Source organism: Salvelinus fontinalis, chromosome 36 (assembly GCF_029448725.1).
Source record: "Salvelinus fontinalis isolate EN_2023a chromosome 36, ASM2944872v1, whole genome shotgun sequence".
In the NCBI taxonomy this organism is placed as follows: domain Eukaryota; kingdom Metazoa; phylum Chordata; class Actinopteri; order Salmoniformes; family Salmonidae; genus Salvelinus; species Salvelinus fontinalis.
The window spans coordinates 18,008,123-18,030,384 of NC_074700.1; the positions used below are offsets into that span (position 1 = coordinate 18,008,123).

The following is a 22,262-nucleotide window of genomic DNA, read 5'->3' on the forward strand; positions in this document are numbered from 1 at the left end:
CTTCTAGGTTCCGAGATTAATACTCTGCTAACACGATACCTCATAGAAATGAATGTCATTCATGATTTAGTTTCCATCAACACTGGTGTTGGAGCCAAATTCCCATTTTTTTTTAAATTTATGCTATATTTGTTTTGCTCCATTTACAAAAATATTAAATATTGCCTATGATAATGTGATTATGAATTTACTATGAAAATAAGGAATTAAGAACATTAATTTATGTATTATGTTTGTGTGTGGAACTGGCAATATGGTGGCTCACCTAGGCACACACCCTTTTTTCCCTGGATACCATTTCCCTATGGCAATATTGGCATGGAAAGCCCTAGGTATTGGCATGGAAAGCAAACAGATTTTGACCACACCCATAGTTTATGATTTTGTTACCCGATTGCTTAATTTTTTAACCTTAAAGAAGAAAAGTTCATAGCTGTTAGATAACAAACAGGCTTGTGTTGTAAATCTCAGTTTCCTTGAATGAATATTTGTTATGGCAAAGGAGATGATTGTGGACTTCCGGAAACAGCAGAGGGAGCAACCCCCTGTCCAAATCGAAGGGACAGCAGTGGAGAAGGTGGAAAGTTAAGTTCCTCAGTGTACATGTCACAGACAGACTGAAATGGTCCGCTCACACAGACAGTGTGGTGAAGGCGCAATAGCGCAATGTCCGTACTGTGAGACGCCTAAGACAGCGCTACAGGGAGACAGGACGGACAGCTGATTGTCCTCGCAGTGGCAGACCATGTGTAACACCTGCACAGGATCGGTACATTCGAACATCACACCTGCGGGACAGGTACAGGATGGCAACAACTGCCCGAGTTTCACCAGGAACGCACAATCCCTCCATCAGTGCTCAGACTGTCTGCAATAGGCTGAGAGAGGCTGGACTGAGGGCTTGCAGGCCTGCTGTAAGGCAGACATCACCGGCAACAACGTCGCCTATGGGCACAAAACCACCGTCGCTGGACCAGACAGAACTGGCAAAAGTGCTCTTCATGGACGAGTCGCGGTTTTGTCTCACCAGGGGTGATGATCGGATTCGCGTTTATCGTCGAATGAATGAGCGTTACACCGAGGCCTGTACTCTGGAGCAGAATCAATTTGGAGGTGGAGGGTCCGTCATGGTCTGAGGCGGTGTGTCACAGCATCATCGGACTGAACTTGTCATTGCAGACAATCTCAACGCTGTGCGTTACAGGGAAGACGTCCTCCTCCCTCATGTGGTACCCTTCCTGCAGGCTCATCCTGACATGTCCCTCCAGCATGACAATGCCACCAGCCACACTGCTCCTTTCTGTGCATGATTTCCTGCAAGACAGGAATGTAAGTGTTCTGACCAGCGAAGAGCCCGGATCTTAATTCCATTGAGCACGTCTGAGACCTGTTGGATCGGAGGGTGAGGGCTAGGGCCATTCCCCCAGAAATGTCCGGGAACTTGCAGGTGCCTTGGTGGAAGAGTGGGGTAACATCTCACAGCAAGAACTGACAAATCTGGTGCAGACCATGAGGAGATGCACTGCAGTACTTAATGCAGCTGGTGGCCAAACCAGATGCTGATTTTTACTTTTGATTTTGACCCCCCCCTTTGTTCAGGAACACATTCAATTTATGTTAGTCACATGTCTGTGGAACTTGTTCAGTTTGTCTGTTATTGAATCTTATGTTTATACAAATATTGGCACATGTTAAGTTTGCTGAAAATAAATGCAGTTGGCAGGGAGGACATTTCTTTTTTTGCTGAGTTTATAAAATGACTCAAGTTTAAAATCACCCAGTAAAATACTACTTGAGTAAAAGTATTTGGTTTTAAATATACTTAAGTATAAATCATTTCACATGACTTATATTAGCAATCAAGACAGCACCATTTTCTTTTTCACAGACAGCCAGGGGCACACTCCAACACTCAGACATGTAAAGAAGAATTTGTGTTTATTGAGTCCTAATCACAGGGACAATCGAGCTTTCCCAGAAGCTTGGATTGTGCGTAAAAACTGCAAATTCAGAGGAAGGGTGTGATGTGTCTGCACTCAAAGAAAATCAAGTTTAATGCATTAGGGATAGCATACACAGACGTTTCAGTTTTCTCCAGTGTGTAGGTACAAATCTTTTGAATTCAAGACAGCATTTGTTGGGAACACAGATGAGCAGCAGGTGTTTCTAATCACTCAACCAGATCAGAGGCAGCAGGGACTAACAGGTAGGGATGTTCTCTTGATAAGTGCTTGAATTATACATTTTCTGTCCTGCTAAGCATTCAAACTGTAACAAGTAGGCTACTATTGTGTCAGGGAAAGTGTATGGGGTAAAAAATACATATACTTTTCTTTAGGAATGTAGTGAAGTAAAAGTTGTCAAATATAAATAAATAGAAAATATTGTAGTACTTTACACCACAGATAAAGACTATTGAGCCACTGAATTGCGATTCTTTCTGCGTTGGACAGCCATAATGATCTGTACCAGGATCCTGTATTTGTTGTTCTTCAAGTTGTCCTTGGCCTTCTTCAGGAGGTGGTCGATCTCAGACACACCGTAGGGCAGCTGGAACGTTGTGTACTTCTCCCTCTCCGTCTTAATCTCCTCCTCATCTGGGAAGAGAACAGAGAGCCTTACAACACAACTTTGAACATATAGAACACAGAGGGTTCTATTTACAGCTGGGGTGTTAAGGTGACGCTAGTGTCAAATACACGTACGTTTGCAATTTCGTCATGTAAAAACTGACCCACTCATTTTCCTGCCCTAACACCAGGTTCAGCAATTTACCTGTTTTATATCAGCTCCTTGCAATCAGATTGGGGGAGTGGAAATATTTGAGGTGTGTCCTTAAAAACATGATCCAAAGTACTAATTTCAGCCACCGCTGATTGGGATATTCATGACTAACCAAAAGCTGTTTTTTTGGAACAAGAGCAATCGCGAAGTAGTCAATAATGTCGATAAATGGTTTGACTCCTGAGACAGCTTGGAAATACATCTTAAAATCACCAAAACGTTATTCAAATATTAAGTTTCATAGGAATAAAACAGTGAGCTGACATTCCCTTTGTATCTATGAATTGTAGGCAGGCCCACATAATTTTAGCCACGAGGTCCCGTTTTGGACGTGCGTAAAAACCTACGTGTCCATTCCCATCATGAAACGAGAGACGAGAACCTCGATGAACACTGGTAAACCTCATATTTAGAAGTTATCTATAACCTGTAACACCTGCATGTTTTCCGTTTCATATGTTCAAAACCCAAGCCCTCAGACCTACTATAACAAATGATGTTCAACAGCAATGAGTGTCTTTTTTTATCCTGCCGATTATATTTTACATGCATTAAAAAATAAAATAAAAAGATTGGTTGTAATAAAATTAAACGAAAAACAAAATCTTATTAGAATGATTCACCATCCTGGTTTTATGGTTACAACGTCTGTGCCGCACATGCAATAGAATTTCTGGAGACGTGTGAATGCAATCTGATCTGTAAAATGGTTCTGATTATGTTCATAAAACATACAGTAGTCCTATTTGGGAGCAGTATAATGGTGAGTGGACATTCTCCCTTTATGTTGGATATTTGTCCTGCTACTGTGAAAAGTTTGGATGTGCGTAAAACTCTACATAGTCTGCGTTGTTTTAATATTATGTGCCCACTGGGAGAAATGATGGTACCTGTAAGTGTGACATAGCCTATTTAAAAAAAAATTTTTTTATTGTTTTTTTAAATTTTAACCTCTTTTCCCCCCAATTTTCGTGGTATCCAATCGCTAGTAATTACTATCTTGTCTCATCGCTACAACTCCCGTACAGGCTCGGGAGAGACGAAGGTCGAAAGCCATGCGTCCTCCGAAGCACAACCCAACCAAGCCGCACTGCTTCTTTAACACAGCGCGCCTCCAACCCGGAAGCCAGCCACACCAATGTGTCGGAGGAAACACCGTGCACCTGGCCCCCTTGGTTAGCTCGCACTGCGCCCGGCCTGCCACAGGAGTCGCTGGAGCGACAAGGATTTCCCTACCGGCCAAACCCTCCCTACCCCGGACGACACTAGCCCAATTGTGCGTCGCCCCACGGACCTCCCGGTCGCGGCCGGCTGTGACAGAGCCTGGGCACGAACCCAGAGACTCTGGTGGCGCAGTTAGCACTGCGATGCAGTGCCCTAGACCACTGCGCCACCCGGGAGGCCCGACATAGCCTATTTAACAGAATAATTATTCGTTCTCTTTTTAGGCCTTATCAATAATTAATTTAGCTTATTGACAATGTTTGGCATATCCATGCTCAGCCATAATGTAATTTACAGTAAGCCTAGCCCCAATATCAGTGTGAATGCTATTGAAGCCAACCATGTAATTACTTTGAACAATGTGGACTGCAAATGGGTTCAAGTTAATTTATTTAGCAAAGATGGGTTATATTTTATATTTTGTTTATATAAGCCATTTATTGGAATTGGAGTTGACTTCAGGGCAAGACATAAAATACCTTAAATACACCATTTGAAGCAACCACATTTTGCCGTGGAGCACGTTCTGAAAACCCAGTCCTTTTGCACCAGCAGTGCGCTGACACTTTTTAGTTGTGAAAATAGCTCAAATATTTCTAAAACAACCCCGAACCTAAAACGCAGGGGTACTCAAGTACTATTTGAGAAGGTCCGGTCATACAAATTCCTAGCAGTGGCGTGTAGTCATGGATGCAACTATTTGACCAATAAAACATTTAATTATAAAATAATTTATATTTCATCTCTCTCTGTGTTTTTATGATGCTTAAGTATATTTGCAAATGGTTGAGTCTCACTGGAGAAATCATCCGAGCAGGGGAAACACTGCCCCACTGTCTCAGAATGTGTAGCCCATGTAGTAGCCTATATGTAGCTCACGTTAACTAGCTAGCAAACTTAGCTGGTTCATTGTTGCCCATGTGATGAAGTTAGGCTACTTAGCTAAAATACTTCCTAGCCTATGACAACAAAAAATAAAAGTGTACTGTATGTCAGATCCATATACCTGTAATGAAACAGCAGGTAGCAGGTATTGAACCCTCGACCTCCTAGCCCGAGGTCCGGTGCGCTATCGACTGTGCCGTAAAAAATGCTCAAGCGGCAGAATCGATTTCCGCGCTTATAAACCCATGGTCGTCACATACGTTTTGCCAAAATGAAAGAGAGGAGGATGGCATTGGCGTTGAACTAGTCAACAAGTAGGGTGATTTTTTGGAGGGGTATTTTTAAGTTTGTTTACAGTGAATTAAACTAAGCATATATAGCCTTGATGATCTTTAAACGTTTAAGTTGAAATGGTGCTTTAAAACTTCTTAGGGCTAGGCATCTCTCCAGCGGGAGACCTGTCGACAATGGATATGGATATTAAACATTTTGGTACATACAAGTGTCTTATATCGGTTAAAAGCTTAAAGTCTTGTTCATCTAACTGCATTGTCCGATTTACAATAGGCTTTACAGCGAAAGAATGCCATGATATTGTTTGAGGATGGCGCCCCACATCAAAATATTTTTCAACAAGCACAGGCTTCATAAAATCACAAATAGCGATTAAATATTCACTTATTTTGAAAATCTTCCTCTGATTTGCAATCCAAAGGGTCCCAGCTACAACATGCATGGTCGTTTTGTTAGATAAATGACTTCTTTATATCTGTTGATGGAATTTATATGAATGACTAGAATATTCCATCCTGAAGCTGTATAATCGTATGAAATTGATTAGAATTATGTATAACCATAGTCTGTACAATATGTCTATAATAGTATCTTAAAAACCGACTGTCTGAGCAAGATTCGGTGCCGACCTTGGCTGGGGGCCACTGAGAGTACTTCCCAGGGTCTCCCTATCTTGAGGGAGGATGGGGGGTAAGTCTCACGGGGTCCCCTAATCTTTGTCAGCTGGGTAGCAGGACATTGTGTGCTAATGTTAGTGTGTGCGTATGTTTGTGTGAATGTGTGTGCACGAGAAACCAGTGTAAAATGAATTGTCTTGTACAACAGAGGAACTCGCTCTCGTAAATAAACTTTCTGACTATCGTAGCTGGGCCTCCATCTGATTCATTTCAACCAGTTTCTTACAAATTCTGGGTTTCAGGCTGAGTAGTTAATTGAATTGGGTTTATGAACATTGAGAACATAATTCTCGTGACAATATCCCAAAAAGTCAGTTTAGTTGGCGCCATCGATTTGAGTAATCCACTCGTTCAACGTGCAGAGAAAGGAATCCAAAAAGCTACCGCTAAACGTTGTTAATTAAAACAAGTCAAAGTATGTTTCTATCTAATCCTCAGGTACCCTAAAATGTAATTAAACTATAATATTTCATACGGAAAGAAGTATGTTCAATAGGAAAGCAAAATTAGCAGGTCCGTGCCCTCTTCGTTGCGTGCGCACAGACTGATTTCCAACTCACTAAAACTCAGAATTCTTCCTCGTTTGGGAAGAAACAAGCCTGAAACCTAGAACAAAGACTGTTGACATCTAGTGGAAGCCATAGCAATTGCAATCTGGGAGCTGGATTTGGATATGACCCAATACGTTTCATTGGAAGAGCATGGGCTCTCAAAAAAAAAAAAAAGTCCAGTTGGATTTTCTTTGGATTTTCTCCTACCATATCAATTGTGTTATAGTCTCATACAATATTTTAACATTTCTACAAACGTTAAGGTGTTTCCTATCCAATGGTACCAATTATATCCATATCCTCGCTTCTGGGCCTGAGTAACAGGCAGTTTACTTTGGGCACGTCAGTCAGACAGGAAGTGGAGAAAAATAGACCCTGCTCCTGTTGTCTTCGTGATGACTTGCTGTAACTCTATGGTTCTAAATAAGTAGTTTAGTAAACTGTCAAAAACATTGACTTGTTTGACCTTGCTGTAGGTGATAACTGGATGGTTATCGTCAATTATCTGCGCAGTAATAAACCCCCACCTCGCAACCCAATCGACCCCAAACTGTTTACCCACCTGTTGTTGGCAGAGAGAACATTTTGAAGTTTTAAATCTAATTTCTACACATTTGTCCATGTCTTATGTGTGTTTATGATACCTGAGATCAAAGCCCGACTGAGTAAAACAAGTTTTGTAAGTATCTCTGTTCTAAGTCTCTTGGCTCTATTTTTAACAAACCTAGTGCCATGGTAAATCTAAGCGTTGGCGGTAGCACTATAGCAGCCATACTCAAATGATCCAGACCCATAACAGGTTCTATACGGACCGCGGGTCCGAGTGTGACAACCTCCCACTCTGTCTGCCAAATTCTTTTTCTTTGCTCTTGTTTTCCTTAATAGGATGTCGGTGGGTGGAGCCGGGAGGGTTGTCAGGGAAATGGGACACACCTGGGCTTGGGTGTGTCCCGAGGATAAATTCACCTTTCCCCCATTCATTGAGGAGACTCACTCCACGCAGACACACTGTTATTTTTGGTTGTGGCATTTTGTGGGTTGTTTGTTTTGGCACCTTTCAACAGCCCTCATTATCACCATCTATGTACGCAACCACTCCCTTTCATAAGACCACACACACACACACCCCATTGTTAACTGTATATAGTTTACCTCAGTTAATAAATATAGTTTTGTTATTCCATGATCTCTGCGTTGTCTTCCTTTCTGTTACGGGCTACGAGCTGTGGTGGCTCATCTGGGATTATATGGTTGGTTCCTAGACATTTTTGCGTATAGTATTTTGTTGCATTATAAGGGATTAATGCTAATTGGGATGCGCTTTGGTTGGTATTCACTGCATAGTCTTATACGTGTTTGATATAGTGCCTTGATATAGTGTCCTGTGACGTCATCAAATGGTGCGTTGCATGGAAAAGTATGCCAATAGACCTAATTCTAGTCTCGTTAAGCTAACTGGTAAGTGTATTTTGTTTGGGAGGAAATGTGGAGTTAGTAGTAGTGCCACTTGCTACCCAGAGCTATAGCCTTTCTTTTCCCTTGTTAGGCTTAGTGACATGTTCCACTTTGAAATACGTTGGGCACGGTTATTTTGTTTGTTATTTTTGTGTGGTGTCTGTGGATGGAGCAGCTGTCTCGGGGGCACATCCATGCAGTTTTTTTCTCCATGCCAGCGGGCTACAGTGCGTAAATACACACCGCAAATCCACATGAAGACAAAGGTTGAATTATTGTAGGATTTGGGGAAGCTCCTTATGCATCTCATCTCTCTCCTGTGGTGCCCAGTGTGATTTGCGTTTCTCTTGTTGTGGTCTGGTGTGCTCAGCAGAGGGGAAGAGCAATATTATTTTTTGTAGTTACTTGTGACTATGGCATCTAATGTAGACAGTTCATTCACATTCCATCAGAGGAACTGTTAGAATTATGTACTAAAGAACAGCTGATGAAGATCACTAATCACTCCAGGTTGAAATTAATATTGAAGTTGATCTGATGGAAAGTGGTATACTCAATATTACCACTGTGGCAGCCTCTGACAAGGACTCACCACCTCCCCAGCAGTCTCCCTGTTTTGTTACAATGGCCTCTCCATCTGTTAGCCTTAGTATTCTTCCTTTTGAACAGCAGAAAGAACTGCTTCTGTTACAGCTAGAGCATGAACAAGCTAAACTGGAGCATGATCGTGTTAAGTATGAAAAGGAATTTGAATATAAACAGGATTTGGTGCGTGCTAAAATCAAGCTGCAACAAGAAATGCTAGAATTTGTTAGGGAAGGAAAGCTTCCGGGGGAGAGTTTGATTTGGGAAAGTGACCCTGATTTACCTAGGGGTTGATCCTCTCTCGGTCGTGCCCCGGACACATTTGATACTGTTGAAAACGTACGGCTGTTGCCAAAATATAATGAGAAGGACCCTGAGACGTTTTTTTGTTGTTTGAGCGTGTTGTTGACACTAGGCGCTGGCCTGATTCTGATCACACTTTAATGTTACAGTGTGTGTTGACTGGTAAAGCGCAGGAAGCATATTCAGCTCTTGGTGTAGTTGACAGTGTCAGGTTAAAACGAATTGATTCCTGAGGCTTACCGCCAAAAATGTTGAATTTTAAAAAAGGCTGAAAAACAGACTCATGTTGAGTTTGCGTGAGAGTTATCTTCACAGTTTAATTGCTGGTGTTCCGTCTCTGCGGTTACAACTTTCCAGGGGCTGTGTGATCTGATTATGCTAGGGCAATCCCTGATCGTGTAGCCGCGTGCATTAACTTCTCTAGGATAGGGGGCAGCATTTTCACTTTTGGATAAATAGCGTGCCCAATTTCAACTTCCTTCTACTCATCCCCAGAATAGAAGATATGCATATTATTAGTAGATTTGGATAGAAAACACTCTGAAGTTTCTACAACTGTTTGAATCATGTCTGTCTGTAAGTATAACAGAACTTATGTAGCAGGCAAAACCCCGAGGACTAACCATTAATTTTGTCAATATGGGGGCGCTGTTTCCACTTTTGAAAAATCGTGCCCAAATTAAACTGCCTCGTACTCTATTCTAGATCGTACAATATACATATTATTATTACTATTGGATAGAAAACACTCTCAAGTTTCTAAAACTGTTTGAATTATATCTGTGAGTGAAACAGAACTCATTTGGCAGCAAACTTCCAGACAGGATGGGGAAAATCTGAAAACGATGCTCTGTTCCAGGGCCTGCCTATTGAATTGCTTTATATTTATGGATTTGCATGCACTGCATACGCCTTCCACTAGATGTCAACAGGCAGTGGAAGGTGGAATGGGGTGTCTAGCTTGATCTGAGGTCGAACAAGAGCTCTTGGAATGACGTGACCACAATTTCCTTTCTCTACCTAGGCGCGGGAAGGACCTTCCTATTGTCTTCTGATAAGCGTTCGGTATACACGGCTAATATCTCCGGCTTTGTTTTTATTTGATACATATTAGAAAAACATCATAAAGTAGGTTTTTTCAACCGAGTTTCATCAGTTTATTTAACGTTTAATGGGTCTTTTGGAGTTTTCCGTTCTATGCGTCGAGAGGAGATGGACATATTCGCGACTCATGGCTAGCTAAGGTTGCTAATTCGACAGGAGAGAAGGACCTATCTTTGCGGTGAATAAATGCGGTTGTGTGTTTGGCTATTGTGGTAAGCTAATATAATGCTATATTGTGTTTTTGCTGTAAAACACTTAAAAAATCGGAAATATTGGCTGGATTCACAAGATGTTTATCTTTCATTTGCTATACACCATGTATTTTTCATAAATGTTTTATGATGACTATTTAGGTATTTCACATTGCTCTCTGTAATTATTCTGGCTGCTTTGGTGATATTTTTGATGGTAGCTGCAATGTAAAACTATGATTTATACCTCAAATATGCACATTTTCGAACAAAACATACATTTATTGTATAACATGTTATAAGACTGTTATCTGATGAAGTTGTTTCTTGGTTAGTGACTAATTATATCTCTATTTGGTCGGTTTTGTGATAGCTACCTATGCGGTAGAAAAATTGTGAAAATATGCGGTTGAGTCTTGCTATTGTGGTTAGCTAATAGAAATACATATTGTGTTTTCGCTGTAAAACATTTTAAAAATCGGAAATGATGGCTGGATTCACAAAATGTTTATCTTTCATTTGCTGTATTGGACTTGTGATTTCATGAAAATTATATTATATGATATCCCTGTCGCGTTAGGCTAGGCTATGCTAGTCAGCTTTTTTGATGAGGAGGATCCCGGATCCGGGTTGGTGACTCGTCAGAGGTAAAAAAAAAAAAAAATTGGTCACCGTCTGTTCAATGAGATTTCATTGGGATACTAGATTTCTAATCACCCTGTTTTCAGTTCCTACCACTTCCACTGGATGTCACCAGTCTTTGGAAATTGTTTGAGGTTATTCCTTTGTGCAATGAAGAAGTACTACCATCTGGAATCAATGTAACATTATGTGTACTGTTTGAGAGTTGCGCAAGACTAGAAACGTAGCGTTAGTTTGTTGATCTCCTGTATTGAAAACAGATAGACCCATCTTCAATTTGATCGATTATTAACGTTTACAAATACCTTAAGTTGTATTACAAAAGTAGTTTGAAATGTTTTGGCAAAGTTTAGAGGTAATTTTTTAGATATTTTGCAGTGACGTTGCGCAAATTGGAAGCTGTTTTTTTCTGGATCAAACGCGCCAAATAAATGGACAATTTGGATATATATGGACGGAATTAATCGAACAAAAGGACCATTTGTCAAAGGTAAGGCATGATTTATATTTTATTTCTGCGTTTTGTGTCGTGTCTGCAGTGTTGAAATATGCTCCACTCTTTGTTTACTGTTGTGCTATCATCAGATAATAGCATCTTATGCTTTCCCCCGAAAAGCGTTTTTGAAATCTGACATGTTGGCTGGATTCACAATGAGTGTAGCTTTAATTTGGTATCTTACATGTGTGATTTAATGAAAGTTCTATATCATTTTTTGAATTTGGCGCTCTACATTTTCCCTGGGTATTACCCAAGTGGGACGCTAGAGTCCCGCATATCTCAGAGACGTTTTTAACAAACAAAAGTGAAGATTGTCTCTAAAGCTGCGGTTTTGGCAGGTGAGTATGTTTTGACTCAAAGGGGCTTTGCAGAGCCCCGTATTTGGAGTGAGTGGGGGCGTTCGGAGAGATTTGGTTCTCACCCACTCAGACACTTTGGTATACGGGCAGAGTTTCATTCGTCTAGGGTTGACCCTGGCTCTCGTGGTAAAGCTGACTTTAGTCAAGTGTCACTACTGTCAGGGTTCAGGTCATTGGAAAAACGAATGTCCTGTTCTCAGGGCTAAGGGTAAATGCAGTAGTCATGCTAACATTAAACCTTAGCCTAAGGAATTAGCAGTACCTGTCCATCAATTCACTCTTTTCAGTCCATCTCATGTCCAGGGCATGTGAAAGCTCCACTTGACCCAGATTATTTAACTTTCATTACGGAGGGTTTTGTTTCTCTGTTAGGAAGTAACGACCCAGTGCCAGTGACGATCCTGAGGGACACAGGTGCCTCTGAGTCATTTGTTAGTCTGTGTTACTCTTCTCTGCTGAGACTGATTCAGGGAATAGTATTTTAACTAGGGGAATCGGGTTGAACACTGTCAGTTCCATTGCATAAACTGATGTTGGATTCTGAACTGGTGAAAGGCAAGGTTGTGGTAGGAGTGCGTCCTTCGTTGCATGTTGAGGGTATCAACGTTATCCTTGGGAATAACTTTGCTGGTGAGCGTGTATGGCCTGTCGTGTCTTCATCTCTGGTGGTTTCTGCTAAGCCATCGTTTGTAGGGATTCCCGATGAGAGCGCAGTGTTTCCCAGAGGTGTTCTCTGCATGGGCGGTGACTCGTTCCATGAGCCGTGGCGACCTGGTCACTGCGCAGGCTGATGATAATGTTACAAATACATCTGTCACTACTTTCCCTGTGATCCCATTATCTGTGCCCCACTCCAATCTAATCAAGGATCAACGGGCTGACCCCACATTAGAAGAGTAGCGTGACCAAATTGTGCCTGTGGAACCATCGGGAGATGTTGCCCATGGCTGTTTTCTCCAGGATGATGTCCTGATGAGAAAGGTGGTGCCTCATAGTAGTTGTTTTGTGGGGGAGGCTATTAGTCAGGTTGTTGTACCAGTTCAGTTTTGTGAGTTGGTGTTGAAAACTTCCCACAACGATGTTGCTGGACATCTGAGCGTGAGGCAAATCTACTATCGCATACTGAGCCATTTATTTTGGCCTAGGTTGAAGAGGGATGTTTCTGCGTTCATCAAAACCTTTCACACCTGTCAATTAACGGGTAAACCTAATCAAGCTATTAAGCCAGTACCACTGTTTACTATTCCCGTAGTCAGGCAAACTTTTGAGTATCTGATTATTGACTATGTTGGCCCTCTGCCTCGCTCGAAGAATGGTAGTAGTTACCTGTTCACTGTGATGTCAGACCACTAGGTTTCCTGCTGCCTATCCTCTCCGGTCTATCACAACTAAGTCTGCTAAAAGCTTTGACTCAGTTTCTCTCACTGTTTGGAATCCCTAAGGTCATTCAGAGTGATCAAGGATCTAATTACACCTCTAATCTGTTTGGTCAGGTTCTCCAACAGCTCCATATTAAACACAGTTTGTCTAGCGCCTGTCACGCGCAGAGTCAAGGAGCACTGGAATGTTTCCATCAAACACTTAAGTCTTTGTTGAGAGCTTATTGTACGGAGATGGATAAGGATTGGGAGGAGGGGTTGCCTTGGTTACTGTTAGCCGCCAGGGAGGTTTCACAGGAGAGCACAGGTTTCAGTCCAAATGACCTATTGTTTGGACATAGTGTGCGTAGGCTTCTAGCAGTGGTCCAGGATGACTGAAAGTCTCCCGAGCCACCTCAGACACTGTTATCTTATGTGTGTGATTTCAGGTGATGCCTGTACGCTGCTGGTGAGATGGCTAAAGAGAAGCTATTATCTTCACAGGATAGGGTGAAAGGAATATTTGATCGGCGAGCTGAGCCTCGTCACTTTAGTCCAGGTGTCCAGGTTCTTGCTCTGCTGCCAATTGTTGGCACTCCATTTCAAGCCAAGTTTCTAGGTCCATATACGGTTGTGCGCCAATGCGCTGGGCAAAACTATCTAGTTGCCACTCAGGAACGGAGGAAAGCGCACCAACTGTGCCATGTAAATCTGCTAATACCCTATTACACACGTTCCTCTGGGGCCAAAGAGTGGGAGTTCGCAGAGGATGGTAAACCTGTTATTTTGTCCGGTACTGATACATCGCTGAGTTCTTCTTGTCAGGCTACGCCTGTGCATGGATAAGAGGATGTCCCTGGTCCCGACGATTGTGTACTGCAGGGTAGATTGAAAAATTCAGAGACACTGGATGTTTTGGATAGTTTTCTCTCTCTCATCTACCTGCTGATCGGTGAGACGAGTTGGTCGGTCTTATTCTGAGTTTTCCAGTTTTGTTTTCTGATACACGTACAAACTTAATAGAACATGATATTGACATTGGGGATGCTGACCCCATCCGTCAGCGGTTCCATAGGGTTTCTTCAGAGAAACGGCGTTGTCTGGATGCTGAGATCAGGTACATGCTGGAGAGTGATATTGCAGAGCCTTCTTTCTCCAGCTGGGCTTCTCCCTGTATCTTAGTCAGTAAACCAGATGGGACAAACATATTTTGTATGGACTACTGTAAGGTAAACTGTGTCACTAAGCCAGATTCATTTCCTCTTCCTCGGATGGAGGACTGTGTTGATCAGGTCAGACCAGCTAAGTTTGTAAGCAAATTTGACCTGTTAAAGGGCTATTGGCAGGTGCCACTGACGAGTAGGGCACATGAAATCTCTGCCTTTATTACACCCTCCGGCTGTACTCTTTTTCGGTTATGAGTTTCTGCCTGCGAAATGCACCTGCCACTTTTCAGCGCCTTATGAATAGGGTTGTCTCCAGTCTGGTTGGGTTTCGCTGTTTATCTGGAGATGTAGTGACTTATGCAGATACTTGGGAGGAGCATCTGTCTCGTATTTAAGCCTTGTTTGACCGCCTGGCTGCGGGTTGCTATATTTGAGTTTGCTCAGGCGACCGTTATGTACCTTGGTAAGGTGGATGGGCAGGGTGAAGTGCATCCTGTTCGGGCTAAAGTGCTAGCTATTGATGCTCTTCCACAACCAACTACTAAAAAGGAACTGATGCGTTTCTTGGGAATGATTGGTTATTACCGTAGTTTCTGTAGGAACATCTCTACCGTAGTCGCTTCCCTGACAGGTTTTCTGAAAGCTACGGCGGTTTTCGTCTTGTCTCCTCTCTGTCAACAGGCTTTTGAGGGTGCAAAGGGGTTGCTTACCTCAACTCTGGTGCTGGCTGCTCCTCGTGTGGATTTGTCATTTACCTTGCAGGTGGATGCTAGTCATGTGGGGGCAGGTGCAGTCCTGCTGCAAGCAGATGTGTCCGGTGTTGAGAGGCCTGTTAGTTTATTCTCCAAGAAATGTAATCATTATCAGATGAACAGCTCCATGGTGGAAAAAAAAGTGCTAGCACTCATTTGGGCGCTACAACACTTCGAGGTGTATGTCGGGTAGGGAGTAGTACCTATTGTGGTCTACACCGACCATAACCCTCTCACCTTTTTGAGGTCTATGATGTGTCCTAATCAGAGGACAATGAGATGGTGTCTTTTTTTTTTACAGGCATTCCATCTCGATGTGCGGCACATCAGGGGTACTGATAATGTCGTTGCTGACGTGCTCTCTCGTGCGTTCCTGAAAGTGTCTGGTCCTATTGATCGGTGGACACGCGTTTTCTCATATGCGTTTACCATGGCATTAGGGTGGTAAAAATAGAGCCCAGAGAATTAATACAGATACTTACAACACTTAGAACAACTTAGAGACTGAGACAGAGACCAACATGCTGACCACACCGCTCACGTGCAGTATTCAATCATTGCACCCACAATTCTCGCGCGCTGCAAGTCCCGCCTCCCCATCTCCTCATTGGTGTTTCGGAGAATATACCCACAAGGGTGATTGAAAGATGAACTGAGGTCTACACTCCAGTCCAGTCGGTAGTGGTAATGCACCTTAAAATGCACCTTAAAGTGCATTACGGCAGGTAGCCTAGTGGTTAGAGCATTGGACTAGTAACCGGAAGGTTGTAAGAAAAATTGAAAATAAGAATTTGTTCTTAACTGACTTGCCTAGATAAATTAAGGTAAAATAAAAATACTAAATACTAATTCCATCATAAAAAGCAGACAGTTGGTGCAGATAAACAAGAAAAAGACATCACACAGAGATTAAAAAAAAGAGACAGGGATAAAAGTCAGACACAGATAGTCGTCCTAGTAGTGAGTGTTACAACTGACCTTGGCAGTTCTGCAGGTTGAACAGGGGCATGTGCATGACGGTGGGCTCAGGGTGTCGCCCCTCGAAAACGTAGCAGCCCTGCGGATGGTCTTTCTCCACCCTCACACTCTCCTTCACTGGGGGAAAGGGGAGCTTCTGCTGAAGAGCATACTTTTTGGCACGAAACACAGTCTGTGAAGAGTAGGATCAGTAGTATGGTTATGTCGATGTCTTTCTCCAAACCAGCCCCTAGTTCCTACTCCCTAGGCCCTATTTTATAGTCACAACTACCTACTTCCTAGTAACTATTACCTAGTCCCTAATCCCTACTCCCTAGGCCAGAGGTGTCACTCATTCCACGGAGGGCTGAGTGCCTGCGGGATTTAGTTTTTTCCTTTAAATTAAGACCTCCACAACCAGGTGAGGGGAGTTCCTTACTAATTAGTACCTTCATTTATCAATTAAGTACATTGATGGAGCTAAAACCCACAGACACTCAGCTCTCCGTGGAATGAGTTTGACATGTGCCCTAGGCCCTACTTCCTAGTCACTACTCCCTAGCCCCTACACCCTAGAGAGAGAGCAAGAGAGGGGAGAGAGAGGACAGAAACACAATTAGACCCAACCAAATCATGAGAAAACAAAAATATAGTTACTTGACACATTGGAAAGAATGAACAAAAAAACAGAGCAAACTAGAATGCTATTTGGCCCTAAACAGAGAGTACACAGTGGCAGACCCAAACTTAATGAAAGCTTTGACTATGTACAGATTCAATTAGCATAGCCTTGCTATTGAGAAAGGCCGCTGTAGGCAGACCTGGCTCTCAAGAGAAGACAGGCTATGTGCACACTGCCCACAAAATGAGGTGGAAACTGATCAGCACTTCCTTACCTCCTGCCAAATATATGACCATACACGTATTTCCCTCAGATTACACAGATTCACAAATATTTCGAAACAAACCCGATTTTGATAAACTCATATCTACTGGGTGAAATACCAGTGTGCCATCACAGCAGCAAGATTTGTGATCTGTTGCCACAGGAAAAGAGCAACCAGTGAAGAACAAACACCATTGTAAATACAACCCATATTTTTGTTTATTTATTTTCCCTTTTTGTACTTTAACCATTTACGCGTTGTTACAACACTGTATGTAGACATAATATGACATTTGTAATGTCTGTTTTGGAATTTCTGTAAGTGTAATGTTTACTGTTCATTTTTGTTTATTTCACTTTTGCATATTATCTACTTCACTTGCTTTGGCAATGTTAACATATGTTTCCCATGCCGATAAAGCCCCTTGAATTGAATTGAGAGGGTCACTACTACCTAGGCACGTCATGTACTTCTGAAAGGCTTGAATAGGAATAAGCAGTGTGTGTGTGTGTGTGTGTGTGTGTGTGTGTGTGTGTGTGTGTGTGTGTGTGTGTGTGTGTGTGTGTTTGCCTCAAAGGGGTCTCCCGCGCTGAAGTCCAAGGAGATGATGAGGTCGACCTCCCTGGATTTGCGCAGGACGGGGGGGTAAGGAGAGTTGATCTTTAACCCAGCATCTACCAGGTGAATCTTCTCTTTGGATGCCATGCTGCTCGGAACATTAGTATCTGGGGAGAGAGAGGTAGAGAGAGGGGGGGGGGGAGATAGAGAGAGAGAGAGAGTGAGAGGGCGGGGTAGAGTGAGAGGGGGGGTACATAAAAGGGGGGGTAGAGAGAGTTAATCTTTAATCCAGCATCTACCAGGTGAATCTTCTCTTTGGGTGCCATGCTGCTTGGAACGTTAGTATCTGGGGAGATAGAGAGGTAGATAAAAGAGGGGTAGAGTGAGGGGGTAGAGAGAGCGAGGGGGTACAGAGAGGGGGGATAGAGAGAAATGGGGGGTACAGAGAGAGGGGGGGGTGTAGAGCGAGAGGGGGAGTTAGAGAGATAGGGGGAGCGAGAAGAGAGAGGAGAGAGAGTAGAGAGAGCGAGAGAGAACCAACCAAAAAAGCTGCTATTTTGGAGGGAAACATAAGATCCTGATGACTGATACTAGTTGTGCTATCAAGTTAGGAAGAGGTCTGATGTTACTGTACCTAGGATCTTGAAGAGGAAGTTGGACATGGTTCCCCATTCCCATGTTTGGACCAGAGGAAAAATGTTCTTTACAATCCACAACCCTGGGGGAGACACAAGCACCAATTTCAAATTATTCATATCAACTGGTCAAAAATAATCTCAGTGATGGAGAGAGTATGTAGTCTGGTCTGTATCCTTCCTTTACTGGAATACACACACACCTTCCGTTGTAATCATACTGAATGGAAAGTAAATAGAAAGGTAAGTACATACTGCATAGAAAGTAAATAGAAAGTTAAGTACATACTGCATAGAAAGTAAAATAGAAAGTTACGTACATACTGCATAGAAAGTAAATAGAAAGTTAAGTACATACTGGATAGAAAGTAAATTTAAAGTTAAGTACATACTGCATAGAAAGTAAATAGAAAGTTAAGTACATACAAGATAGAAAGTAAATAGAAAGTTAAGTACATACTGGATAGAAAGTAAATAGAAAGTTAAGTACATACTGGATAGAATGTAAATAGAAAGTTAAGTACATACTGGATAGAAAGTAAATAGAAAGTTAAGTACATACTGCATATAAAGTAAATAGAAAGTTAAGTACATACTGGATAGAAAGTAAATAGAAAGTTAAGTACATACTGGATAGAAAGTAAATAGAAAGATAAGTACATACTGCATAGAAAGTAAACAGAAAGTTAAGTACATACAGGATAGAAAGTAAATAGAAAGTTAAGTACATACTGGATAGAAAGTAAATAGAAAGTTAAGTACATACTGGATAGAAAGTAAATAGAAAGTTAAGTACATACTGCATAGAAAGTAAATAGAAAGTTAAGTACATACTGGATAGAAAGTAAATAGAAAGTTAAGTACATACTGGATAGAAAGTAAATAGAAAGTTAAGTACATACTGGATAGAAAGTAAATAGAAAGTTAAGTACATACTGGATAGAAAGTAAATAGAAAGTTAAGTACATACTGCATAGAAAGTAAATAGAAAGTTAAGTACATACTGCATAGAAAGTAAATAGAAAGTTAAGTACATACTGGATAGAAAGTAAATAGAAAGTTAAGTACATACTGGATTGAAAGTAAATAGAAAGTTAAGTACATACTGGATAGAAAGGTAAAGGTACGTTTTTTCTTGAACTGCATTGTTGGTTAAGGGCTTGTAAGTAAGCATTTCACGGTAAAGTCTACACTTGTTGTATTCGGCGCATGTGGCAAATAAAGTTTGATTTGATTTAATGAAAAAAAACATTACCATCGGAGGAAACCCAGGAGTTTGTTATTGACACTCTGTCTGACTTTTCCAATGTTCTCATCGACTCCATGTCCATCCCTTCATCTGCAGAGATTAAGACAAAGATTGCCTCATGGTCTGGCATGTATCACACGGTTTGAAAAAGCACGTGATAAAAATGAAGCTTCAGACGTCATTGATGTCATACTTTTGATAAAGTAATACACGCATCGGCTGCTTAGAGACTTGGACACATGCCTCAGAGCTCCAGTATCAAACCTAACATCACTAGTTAAGGTTAGGCATTAACTTTGAGTGATTAGGATTAGGATTAGGCATTAACTTTGAGTGGTTAGGGTTAGGATTAGGCATTCACTTGGAATGGCTTGGATAAGGGTAAGTTGTCAATGGAAAGTACTGTCAGAAATGTGCATTAGCAACAATAATTAGAAAACAAATACACTTAAAGCACTTTTGTCAAAATTGACCAGAAACTGATTTTAACTCCTGACATTCAGGTTGTATGTCATTGTTGTACGCCCACTCACATACCCCAATCTAACACCTTGCAAGCCAATCTGCTGGTTACTATTGTCTGATATGTGCGTGCACACACACTTAGCCAGTAACCACTATCCCCTACAGCAGGAACACGTATCCTATAAGTGACTGAGCGGCTGGACATGATGCTGAACCACAGGGGACTGGTGTCGGGAGAAATCGGATCATGGGTTCATTGTAATGGATGGAACGGAATGAGAAATCGTACCAAACACGTGTTTGATATGTGTTTGATACCGTTCATGATGCCATTCCCAAGCATTACAATAAACCGTCCTCTGATTTCTCCCTCCACCAGCCTCCCCTATTGGAGCTGTACTAGATAAAGATGCCCACTGTTTATAACTACCTAGTACCATATACCCTCTTACACCTAGACCATATTACCACATAACCATACTGCATTTTACATCCAGGTCCCCAAACCGTCTGTAAAAATCTCAGCTCCAAGGCATCAGCTCAGTGAACTAACATGGTCTTGAGTCATCAAGCCAGTCAGGTAATAGAAGTGGCAGGGTGGAAGTTAGTGTTACCTGTGCAGGTACAGGGTCTAATGCCTCTAAGAATAAAAGTACTACATAGTGCTGCCTACCTATAAAGGGTTCTTCAGTTGTCTCTGTAGGAGAACCCTTTGATAACCCGTTTGGGTTTCATGTAGAACCCTTTTAAGTTCCATGTAGAGCCTTTTCCACAGAAGGTTATAAATGGACCTAATGGGGTTCGACAGTACATGAAACCCATAAGGGTTCTTCAAAGGGTTCTCCCACACGGACAACCAAAGAATCCTTTTGGAACTCTTTTTTTCTGAGAGTACAGGCTGTAATTCAATGGGCTAACCTGGTGTTGGAGTAATATAATGCCTTTGTTACCGTTGCAGATGCAGCGTTTGTCCTTCCAGTCTTTTGTCCAGCTGTCTGAGGAGAGGATGAGCTCCAGACTGACTGTATCTATGAACTTCTTTCTCTCCACCAGGCTGGTTCTCTTCCACCTCTCAGAGTCCATGTTCCACAGCATCTCGCCCTTACTGCTCACAAGACCTAGAGTCATTATGCACATTATCACACAGTTCATTGTGTGTGTGTGTGTGTGTGTGTGTGTGTGTGTGTGTGTGTGTGTGTGTGTGTGTGTGTGCGTGTGCGTGTGCGTGTGTGCGTGTGTGTGTCTCTGTCACCCTTCAGTAGCTGTCCCAGTGTGGTGATGACTTCCATTGTCTTCAGTGGATCTGGGTCCTCAGCGTACTTGATCAGCTCAGACACACACCTCACCACTCGGGAGGGCACACACTCACACACCTTTACCTCCCCCTTACTCACAAAGTCCAACCTCATGCTGTCCTCCCCTGCAGAACAAAATAGGTTGGTCAGGTGTAGAAGAGGTGATTTGGAAGCATGCCCTCCTCTCATGATGAGGTAACCCTTCCTGAGACATGTAAGTCTCAAGTCCCGCCCTCGGACCTTGAGGATGTCCTCTTGGCCAATTCCATTCCAGCTATTACAATGAGCCTGACCTCCTATAGCTTCTCCCACCAGCCTCCTCTGGTCAATTTACCTCCCTACACTGGCTGGAATGCGGTTTTAACCAATCAGCATTCAGGATTAGACCCACCCGTTGTATAATGTCTAGTATTGTCCTGTAGTTTGTCTGCTATTGTCCCGTAGTTTATTGTCTATTATACAACGGGTGGGTCTAATCCTGAATGCGGATTGGTTAAAACTAGTTTCCAGCCGGTGTCGATTCCACGGCTAAATCAGTGACATTAAAATAGCTATTTACTCTGTTCCATCTGACTATGCAATCCACTGTTTCATCAGCCCAGCCAGGCAATTTATAAACTTGATCTCTACTATAAAAAGCATCTAGACATAATCTCACATTTCTTTTAGACTAACATTTAGTTTTCAACAGCAGAGATTTGTATAAACCTTGCTGTCTATCTCCGACATTTGTAACATTGTTTCAATTTACCAATTCGATCTCCAGCTGCCCCATAGTAATGAACAAAATATATACAAAGAAATCAATTGAAAACAGGTCAAACGAAACAAAGTGCAACTAGTTTGCAGTCTTTTCAGCTTCAGTATGAAGTGATTTTGTTAGCTGTCTTGTTGGATAGATCCTCTGAACAACAGTGGCCTTGACAAGTGAGCAAATTTCTATGCCATGCGAAATTGCGCCTCATTAGCCCACTGTTATGGATGTACATAAAATAATGTCACTAGAAAACAGCTTAATTAAACAAATGCAAATGCGGGGACATTTCTGTTTTTCTGGCTTTTTGCCGTGACTGTAATTAGCCGTAATTGGCTAGTTAGCAAGCAAGGGATAAGAACGTCCAAAACTTGTATCCCTCCACAGTCTCATAGAGGATCTAGATAATTTTTCTAACCTCTCTGGATTACAACCAAATTGTGATAACTGTGTGTGATAAATATTACGTATTGGATCACTAAAGAATACTACTTTTACATTACCATGTAGTTTACCAATAAAATGGTCTGACGGTGATGTGGATATACTCTGTATAAATATCCCAAAAGAAAGAAATGATCTCATTCCAATAATTGTAATAGAAAGTTAGCAAAAATAGATAAGATTTTGCTA

The 22,262-nt window shown here is 42.0% G+C and overlaps 1 protein-coding gene across 1 annotated transcript in view; it reads right to left on the bottom strand.

Moving 5' to 3' along the window:
* Positions 1-2,095: 2,095 nt before the first annotated feature.
* LOC129835455 (cytosolic phospholipase A2 gamma-like) overlaps positions 2,096-22,262 on the bottom strand; it is a 33,605-nt gene continuing 13,438 nt past the window's right edge. Inside the window, exons 8-13 of the mRNA XM_055901091.1 lie at positions 20,833-21,000; positions 20,531-20,698; positions 17,866-17,949; positions 17,244-17,398; positions 15,808-15,979; positions 2,096-2,597 (exon numbers count right to left, since the gene is read on the bottom strand). Coding sequence (XP_055757066.1) covers positions 2,413-2,597; positions 15,808-15,979; positions 17,244-17,398; positions 17,866-17,949; positions 20,531-20,698; positions 20,833-21,000 — 932 coding nt within the window. The 3' untranslated portion in view covers positions 2,096-2,412. The remainder of the gene's footprint in view (positions 2,598-15,807; positions 15,980-17,243; positions 17,399-17,865; positions 17,950-20,530; positions 20,699-20,832; positions 21,001-22,262) is intronic.